Consider the following 9,555-nt stretch of genomic DNA (forward strand, 5'->3'; position numbering starts at 1 on the left):
CACAGATATCACCATGAAACTTCACCACTTCATCACTCACATTAAGAGGAGTATTTGTTGTATTACAAGTTTTCTGATATGTTATGTTTTTATATGTAAATGAGGCGTTATGTAATGGTAACTTTTGGTGAATTTAGTAGAAATCTACAGACGTAAACAAACAAAGAAGTAAAATAAACTCCTGAATGTGTATTTTGGATGTTTTTGTGCATAAAAAGCGATATTATTGCCTACACTGTCTCACTCTTTTCTGTCGATCAACTAATTGATTGTTGCAGCTCTAATCATAATAAAAACATATTAGCGCTGACATTAAATATTTCAAACATGACGATGCATAAAATCCAAGACAAAACCTGAAGAGTCCAAGTTTCCCTTCAAGTTGTTCAAAATCAGCATGAAATGTGTTGAAACAGCTTCGTGAGCATTGATTATTAAAAACATATCACTTTCAACTGGAACAGCTGCATTCACCTGGATGACAACGGGGGACATATGTATACATATATTTATACATCAAACAGTACTCCTCTTCCAATCAAGTATTGCTCCAACAAGCTCTGTTCTCCACTGATCCTGAGCCTCCATCTGCCATCACTCTCATTTATTTTGGCTTGTTTTTTGTTTTTGTGAGATTAATGCAGCTTTTTTAATTTACATTTCTTAAAACCTTTTTGTGTCTCATCTCCGGAGCCAAACAGTTACTTGAACCCGCTCCTGCACGCGCACGCACACACACACCATATGTTCCTGAAATAAAGCTTCAACTGAACCATTGAACCCAACCTCCACCTCCAGCCACACACACACACACACACACACACACACACACACACTCCTCTGAGAAGGTAGAGACACATTTAATTAAAGTAAGAGCTCCGGAGTCGTCAAAAGCTGCATTACTTTTATTGCAGAGGCACATTTGTGACAAACGTCTCCGTGACATATTGGGCAGCACATTCTCCGACTGCAGCAGCACAGAAAGATGCAGCTTCACTGGAGGAGAGAACACAGAAGACTGAACAGCCTCCAGCTCTCCCTCCCTCTCTCTCCCTCTCTCTCTCTATTCATGGATTTGAGCTTCACATGCACAACTATCCTGAATATATAATCTATTTTAACCACTTCATGTGATCTGTTTTAAGACCTGTGCACAGCACTTCTGTGTGAGAATAATCAGCAACACTTTGGTCGCAGCTGTTGGCTCACATGTGCCTTGCTCAAGGTCGCCATCTAGTGCTGACAGCGTGTTACTTCCTGTGTAAAGTCCGCCTGCTGGGACGCCTCGGGGGAATCGATGGGAATACTACAACAGCAACGATCGTCCTGTGACACAGCTGGTTAACGTCAAACCCCTCCGACAGAGTCCAGACAGCAGCCCGTCTCAGTGCACAGCAGGGCCCTCTGCTGCAGATGTTTTCACTTCATGCAGCTGCTCGCTTCATTACAGCGTTATTGCATTGACTAGGTCCCGATTAGATCACTGGAATAAAGCCCAGCTGAGGTCTGGGACGGAGGACCGGTGATGAATGATTAGCTGTTTTGTCTAGAAAATGTCAGAAAATTGTGTTTCCCCGAAGCCCCACGATGACGTCCTGAAATGTCTTGTTTTGTCCACAACTCTAAAGATAATCAGTTTACTGTCACAGAGGAGGAAAGAAATAGAAAAGATTGACTCAAACCAAATATCCAATCGTCAAAATAGTTGCTAATAAATTGAAGAGATTGAGAACTTGTCCACTTGCACTAAATAACAACAAACTCTGAATGACTTGAAGGTAAAGAAAGTATATCGTTTCATAAAAGAATTAGTTATGAGACAAACTTATTGTAAGGCAGGCCAGCCTCATACTGGTGCAGAACAACAGTAACAACAGCAAACATGTGAATTAACAACAGGCGGGTTAGAGCTGACAAAGAAAAAGCAACAAAGCAAAAGCAAAGATTTCTTGAGATATACCAATTTTAAAAAATGTGCCTATTTAGCTCAAAATGAAGCAATTATGCAGCTGGATTTAAAATAAATATGCAGGATATTTAAGGGACAAATATCACACAAGAATGTATCTGTCTGGTGCAGAGTGCAAATATAATCCTAAAATCAACTTCAGCAGCAGCAATAGAAAGAGAATACAGCAATGTAGAATATAAATATAACATCATTAGTGCGATTATATACTCACTGATAGGAAAGCACACATTCGCTCTGTGCCAGGTTATTATCATTCAATGTGTAAACGGCCAACAGTAGCATCTTACCTGCAGGAGCAACGCGTCCTAAATAAAGTTCATCCTCGTAGACTTAAGACGCTTTAAAGGAGCTCCGCGAGACACTACGTGAAAAGAAATGATTCTTAAAAAGTGAATTCTCTAGAAAGATGTCGGTGCAGGTAACACGAGTAAAGTCCTCAGCGTCCGTGTCGGTCCACAGTGGAGACTAACTTGAGCCTCAGACTCTCTGCTGCAGCTTCTCTCTCCACAGAGCGACCAAAGAGCAGCGGAGGGGGCGAGAGGACGACCCCCCTCACCGCCGCTTCCGCTTGTGAATGAAGAAAGAAAGAAAACGACGGTTTAAATTTCACTTCAGTGTCGAATTAAGACAAATACAAAAATATAAACTACGAATATGAATGTCGTAGCTGATATTTGATGTATGGTTGCGGCAGTGTACTTTTCTTTATCACCATTTTATGCTACTTTATACTTCTAGTCCACTACATTTTGGAAGTAACGTTCAATGTTCCACAACTTTTATGAACCATCATTGGTCACTAGTCACTCTGCGGAGTCAGATAAATGTAGAAAAAATATATAAATACTATGAAATATACATATTCACATATGTCCCATTCCCCATTACTTATGGTGACGTCACTTTACATTACATGACGATAATACTTCTGTGACGTTGCTTTTACTTAAGCATGGTTTTGAACGCAGGACCTTTAACTTTCACTTGAAACAGAGTGTGTTTACACACATTTCACACGGGTCATATTGACTATATATTAAAACCACTTTTTGTACTTCATAAACGCCTGACAACGACCCCGTTCTTTAATAATGATAATAATAATAATAATAATAATAATAATATATTATTTGTAAAGCATATTTCATAACAGAAATGCAGCACAGAGTGCTTTACAGGAAGGGGAAATAGAAATAGAGTGAACATAAAAATAGGGATACAATGCCATACTTCATGGAAAATAAAATACTACACATACACATAATACTAGTAAAAAAATAATAAAGTTAAACATATTAAAATCAGTACCGATATTTGTAGACTCCACATAAACATGAATAAACACTGCAGCAGCATCAAAACAACCTGTAACGGACTTTAAAGGCAGTGTTGGCTGGTGGAACATGTTCTCTGTAGGGCTGTGCAAACATCCCAGAATGATTTAATGCAAAAAGATTAAGGTATCAAACACGTATTACTACTTTGCAGTTAAATATTTAACCTTTATTCCAACATGAAAAAAAGCAGAAAATAACACTTTGATAAACACGTCAGGACAAAAATCCTCACATTCGTGCAGATGGAACGATACATTTTTAATCGAATAATCATTTCAGCTGTACTTAATTAAACTAAATGTCATTTTACAGAAGCTCTTTGTGTATTTCGTATATTTTGTATATTTTGTGTGCAGAAATCTGAATTTGTAAAGTAGCCAAAGCTGTTAAAAATAAATGTAGTGGAGTAAAAAGTACCATACGTCCCTCTGAGAGGAAGAGTAGAAGTACAAACTGGAAAGAAAATAATATATTTAAGTAAAGTACAGGTACCTATAATTTGTACAGTATTGAGTGAAACTTAGTTTTAAGCCACCACTGCTTGTGTCCTGAGTCGACCGGATGTGGGCTTTAATACTCAGAGATTACATTAAAGTGTTTTCTTCTCTAAGATGCAAAATAACAACACGCTGGTTCAATTATTTAACTCTCAGTCAGAAACTCTGTGAGTACTGAAGCAAGTAACAAAGTAACAGACATTTAAATTATACATACAAATATATATATATAAACATGTGTTTCTAAAGGTTTACACATGTGCACACAATATTTATACAGTTTAAAGTTTAGGTTTAACAAACTTTAACAAAACAATGTGTGTATAAAAATATTTAGAAATGTGCCTGAAAATCTTATCACATGCACTAAAAGCTAATATACGACTGCAAGCTGTGATATTATTTGTAATAATCATTTATTACCAAAATATTAATCAAATATGATGAAATATTGATCAAAAATATGAATGACCCTTAAATCTGTCCGCTGTAGTTGTCTATTTGCTGTTTACTTATTTAACATATCTTCTTTAACTTGACGCCTCTTGTTGTCTTTGGGGACTGATAATAAAGTATCTTATTCGATCTCATTCGCTTCCACACAATGAGCGCTCATAATTTTCCGACAGCACCTGAACGCCGCAACAGAGGGGGGAGGGGGGAACCCCCGCTTTTGCGTCATGACGTCAGCCTTCACTTCCCTGAAGTTCCTGCGTGGATTGTTTACAAGTGTGTCGCTTTTCTCCCGCGTTGCGAGAGAATAAACAAGGAGCAGCTGATGCGGGAGAGCAGCTGACGAGGCTCTGAGGATGATTAAGACGGAGAAGATCCTGCACCTGAAGAGCTGCAGGGGCCGGAAGGTCCGCGTGGTCCGGGAGCACTATGTGAGGGAGCGGGTCCCGTGTTTCAGCGCTCTGTGTCAGGCGGACTGCGACAACCAGGGTAACAACAAGGCACCAACACCGGCCTTTTATTCTCCTTTACGGTGAACTACGGGACCAAACACGCACCGGCGGCACTGCAGATGAGCGCGCGAGGCTGGCGTCGACTCCACATATCACATATTCATGTTTTACTGATATACTGCGTTATTATATACTTATCAGTGACGTGCGGTGAGGTTCGTGGCTGGGCCCTGACTCTTTCAGAGTCAGATTTACAAATATATGAACCCAATATAGAGTAGCTTAAATCACCATTCATTTGGCAGCCTGCACATTGACTACTGGTTGTTTTTCATATTTCATATCAGCATTCTCTACACACACATAGCGAAGGTACATATTTGAATGCACCAGGAGCGTGTGCGCCGCGATCCGCGACCTGCCCACCAACCTGTTTCAAGAGCGGAGCGCTCGCGGGCGCCACCCGCGAAAATCTGTGTAACAACCACGGGTTTATAAAGAGAACAACAAACACCTACAAGGTTACTTTACCTGTCCGACGTTGGATTGCTGTTGATTTGGTCATATTTCCCTGTTTTTGAGGATTGTTTAAGCTTAGATATTTAATCTTCAATGTTTGCGGTCAAAGCAAAATATAAGAAGAAGAGAAGTGTAGAAGAAGAGTAACGGAACTACAAGCATGAACCCGACCCGTGGGCTCTCGCACGCCCCCTTCAGTGAGGCAGAGGTACTGTGTGCCTCCCCTCTGTGCTTTGTCACTGCGGCTTCTGTCAGATCAGCAAGACTGAATCTGTTCTACACATACGTGAAATACATGACCTGTTCTATGGAAAGAAATGACATATAATACATGTCTACAAATATTACAGTGGTGACAAACAATGAGAAAGCAAAAGGCACGCGCTCAACCCAGTTTGTTCGGGATTGCGCAGCTCGTCGCTGCCTCACCTCGCGTGTCTCTGTTTGAACAGGACATGCGCAAATTCAGCGATTTTGACTATAAAAATGATTGAAATCATACAGAAATTACATTTATAGCATAGATCAGTAGAGAAACATTATTTATTTTATCATTTGTTTTTTAATTTTCATGATGACGGGTGAGGCTCTGCCTCCCCTGACCGCACGTCCCTGATACTTATATACTCGTGTTTAAACAGCCAGTACGACAGAGTCAGTGTAGACCAGTGGTGGAATGTAACCGAGTACATTTATTTGTGCGGTTGCCCCTTCTTAGTCGATTAGTCGACTAGTCGGTCGTTTTAAGACTTTCTTTAGTCGATTTCTCATATTTTTTAAGCTTTTTTTTAATGCTGTATGACAAACTTACCAACACGTGTCTTAAAAAAAACAAAAGATTTAAAGTTTTATGTGACTTTCACTTTCGATTAAATCGATTAGTCGATAAACTCTGTACTACATCTCAGAGGTACATATTGTACTTTATGCTGTACTACATCTCAGAGTTAAATATTGTACTTTTTACTCCACTACTCCAAAGTCAAGCCTTCAAAACATCGGTCTACCAATCAATGGATGACGACTACGTCCACTTCTTACATACAGTCTGTAGGTAGGAAGTAGTTCGTCCCGGTTCAATGCATACTGCATGCAACAGTACGTACTTTGTAAGGGCAGCTGCAGTACGTACTAAAAGTAAAAGTATGTGATTTGGAGTTCAGCTAATGTGTGGTGACGGATGTTAATCCGAGACTATCTACACAAACATGTCTGTTGCATGGACTCTCTTCAGAGCTTCTCACAATCTTCTTCCATGTAACGAGCTGTAGGAACTGCAGAGACAGAACAGTGATTACCTCCTTCCATAAACGTTGGCACTTGTAAACAGTGTTTGCAGGTGCAAATAATAAAAGGTTTGCAGCATCAGCTCAGCTACAACACAAAGACAGGTAAACTCTGTTGACCGCGAGCATCTGGACTTGTGTTGGTGTTGAAGTGAATCAGTGAAAAGATGATCTGCTTACATCCCAACCAGATGGCAAAGTGCTGCCGGGAGACTTGACCCACTACGTGGTCCCTGACGTCGGGGTGGTGGTGGACTATCTGGAGATCCTGGAGTTCAGAGAGCTGCAGGGCATCGTCTTCACCCAGACCGCCTGCCAGGCCGTGCAGCACAGCAAAGGCCGCAGGTACGCTCACACCAACACGCTGAACAGGTGCACGTCTCTGGAAGGAGGGTTCTTTCTTAATGTGGTCGGTAGCACCGGCTTATATTTCTATCGGGCAAGTAGAGAAATATTGGAGCTCCAGGCACCCTGGGGGCAACGGGAACAGCACCCGTGGTCAGGACCTTTAATTCCCGAGGCTGCTTTTGAGTTAGGCCTCTAATTACAACCTTCCTGCACAAGTGTGTGAAGAGCGATGCAGAGGTCAACCTCATTATATGGAAGCTCCGCTGACGAAGGCTAAAGAGACCAGAAACACGTCTCAGGCCTCTTTGACGAACCCGGAGAACGCTGTAAATAAGGGGTCCCACATGACCCCCCCCCCCCCCCTGCTTTTCACAATTTTCTGCTTACGCCGCCATTTTTAACATGTTGCATCATTTATATGATGTGGCTTCACTTCTGATACGGTGGACAAAGCTGGTGGAGCATATTCTGATGCCACACTGTGTCAGTAATTGCAGTTTTCCCAGTGTGTGTGTGTGTGTGTGTGTGTGTGTGTGTGTGTGTGTGTGTGTGTGTGTGTGTACTGTAAAGTGCATTATACGCTCACCTGATGTATGAAAGAAATATCCAGCTATGTGATCCTCACTCTCAGAAAGGTTCATTCTTGAGACATGCTACATTAAAGGAGTAGTTAGATGAGGAGATGGACACCACTCTCCTTTTGGTAAATATGAACTATTACTAGCAGCTGCTTAGCTTAGCTTAGCATTGGAACTGGAAACAAAAAAGAGATGTATCAACCAGGTAGAGACACAAAATGACTACAAAGAAACAAAAATACAACAAAAAGACCAAAAAGAGACACAAAACAATTACAATTAGATACTAAACGACTACAAAGACTCAAAACGACTACAAACCAGCTGCAAAGAGACAAGAAAGTGAATATATGTATCACCCAAAATGTCAAACTATTCCTTTTAAGTGTTGCAATTCTCTCTATGATTTAGACCTTATGTTGTATGTGTGTGTGTGTGTGTGTGTGTGTGTGTGTGTGTGTGTGTGTGTGTGTGTGTGTGTGTGTCCGTGCAGGCAATACAACCGTCTGCGAAACCTGCTCAAAGACCCTCGACACGACTGTGTGCTGTTCGCCAATGAATTTCAAGAGTATTCCTACTGTCCACGGGAGAAAGGGGAGAGCCAGGAGAAGTGGCAGACCAGGTCAGTGTTCAATGCCTTACAGACGCAAGTACTGTATAATAAAGAGCGATCATGTACTTTAATATAGATGTAGTTCAGAGAGAGAAGAAGAAGCTAATCAGGGAGACACTTTTGTCATATAACATAAGAGACTGGTTTGTTTTGTCATGTTTTTTTTCTTGTGTAACAAATTGGCTTCAAGTGCATTTTGTTGTTACATAATGACAACAAAGAACCCTTGAACCCTTGTTTGTAGCTGCTAGTGTTAGCTACTATTAGCCATGTTACTAGCATTAGCTAATGTAGCCATATTGCTAATGCTAGCAGCCAGAACCACAACAAACAAACAAACATTTTCTAAACATGAGCTCTGGTGAAACCTACAATATTTTACTGAGACTGTTTCTTCCTGGAGAACCTCCACCGGAGACTCCAGGAAGTCACTAAAGAACGTTTTGAACTATTTCTGAACTTTGTCAAGTTTCATTTATGAAATAGTCGAGATGATTCTGCTCCTCTGGCTCCTTCAGCAGATTTTAGATGAAAGTTTAAAAATGCAGTTTAGTAATGTATAAACCCTGAATTCACTTCAACTTTGGTTCAACTTGAAGAAGCTGGTGGTGCTGAACCACATGGCAAAGAGGGCCCGCCTCCTGGCTAAGCTGTCAATCAAAGATTTGTCCGGGGGGCTTTAGGGGCAATTTCATTATTTTCTAAAAGATGTTTTTTTTTTTTTCTCCATTCAGGAAGAAAATGGGTACTATAAGCAAAATAAAATATGGACTTTAGTAATTATTTGATACTTATCTTTTCATCTTTCCGAGGGTCCTTGAACACATCATGTGTGACGAACGTCAGAAAAAGCAGCCGAAACGAAGCTTAAAATTGTGATATTTCATCAAAAACATTTTATTCTACATGTCTTATTTAAAAACATCGTCACAAATAAACTGTTTGCTTTAACCAGATTGTGTAAAAACATTACAGTGAGCTCCTCAGTCAAACTATGAAGTCATGATTGTACGTTCAAATCCAAAATGATATGATATACTGAGAAAACCAAACAAAATCAATACGTGTGTGACGGTATTGCAAGCACGTCATTTGCATAATTATTATCAATGCATCTGCAGATCAAATAGTCGTCTGCTGCAGAGATTAAACAGCCAACGAGGAAGCTGCGATACAGAAGGAAGAGATAATCAGACGCAGTAAAAGTACTGCTCACCACCCAGATCTTTGTGCCGATAAAGATTTAATTACGTGGCGCTCGATGACGTGGTCCACCTGTGTTACGCATTATGTCGTCCCCAAACTTCTTAGTTTCACTTTTAAAGACTTTTTTTAAGGCTGGAGCTGCAATCTGGAGTTCATTCATTGCAGTAAACAGTTACAGGTACTTTATGTGCTAAAGTAACTAAACACAGGATATGAAAGTTTAACAGGCAAGCTGTACTTCATTAACTGTGTGTGTGTGTGTGTGTGTGTGTGTGTGTGTGTGTGTGTGTGTGT

The 9,555-nt window shown here is 40.5% G+C and overlaps 2 protein-coding genes across 6 annotated transcripts in view; one reads left to right on the plus strand and one right to left on the minus strand.

The window, feature by feature from the left end:
• The window catches only part of LOC116384020 (multiple epidermal growth factor-like domains protein 11), a 125,649-nt gene extending 123,221 nt beyond the window's left edge, over positions 1-2,428 (minus strand). For all 5 annotated transcript variants that reach the window (XM_031848294.1, XM_031848292.1, XM_031848296.1 and 2 more), the window contains exon 1: positions 2,260-2,428. The gene's annotated coding sequence lies outside the window, so the exon portion shown is untranslated. The remainder of the gene's footprint in view (positions 1-2,259) is intronic.
• Positions 2,429-4,496: 2,068 nt separating this feature from the next.
• The window catches only part of LOC116383974 (DIS3-like exonuclease 1), a 7,499-nt gene continuing 2,440 nt past the window's right edge, over positions 4,497-9,555 (plus strand). Inside the window, exons 1-3 of the mRNA XM_031848194.1 lie at positions 4,497-4,748; positions 6,708-6,861; positions 7,936-8,064. Coding sequence (XP_031704054.1) covers positions 4,616-4,748; positions 6,708-6,861; positions 7,936-8,064 — 416 coding nt within the window. The 5' untranslated portion in view covers positions 4,497-4,615. The remainder of the gene's footprint in view (positions 4,749-6,707; positions 6,862-7,935; positions 8,065-9,555) is intronic.

This window comes from Anarrhichthys ocellatus, unplaced genomic scaffold (genome assembly GCF_004355925.1).
Source record: "Anarrhichthys ocellatus isolate YVR2014 unplaced genomic scaffold, GSC_Weel_1.0 scaffold8, whole genome shotgun sequence".
In the NCBI taxonomy this organism is placed as follows: Eukaryota; Metazoa; Chordata; class Actinopteri; order Perciformes; family Anarhichadidae; genus Anarrhichthys; species Anarrhichthys ocellatus.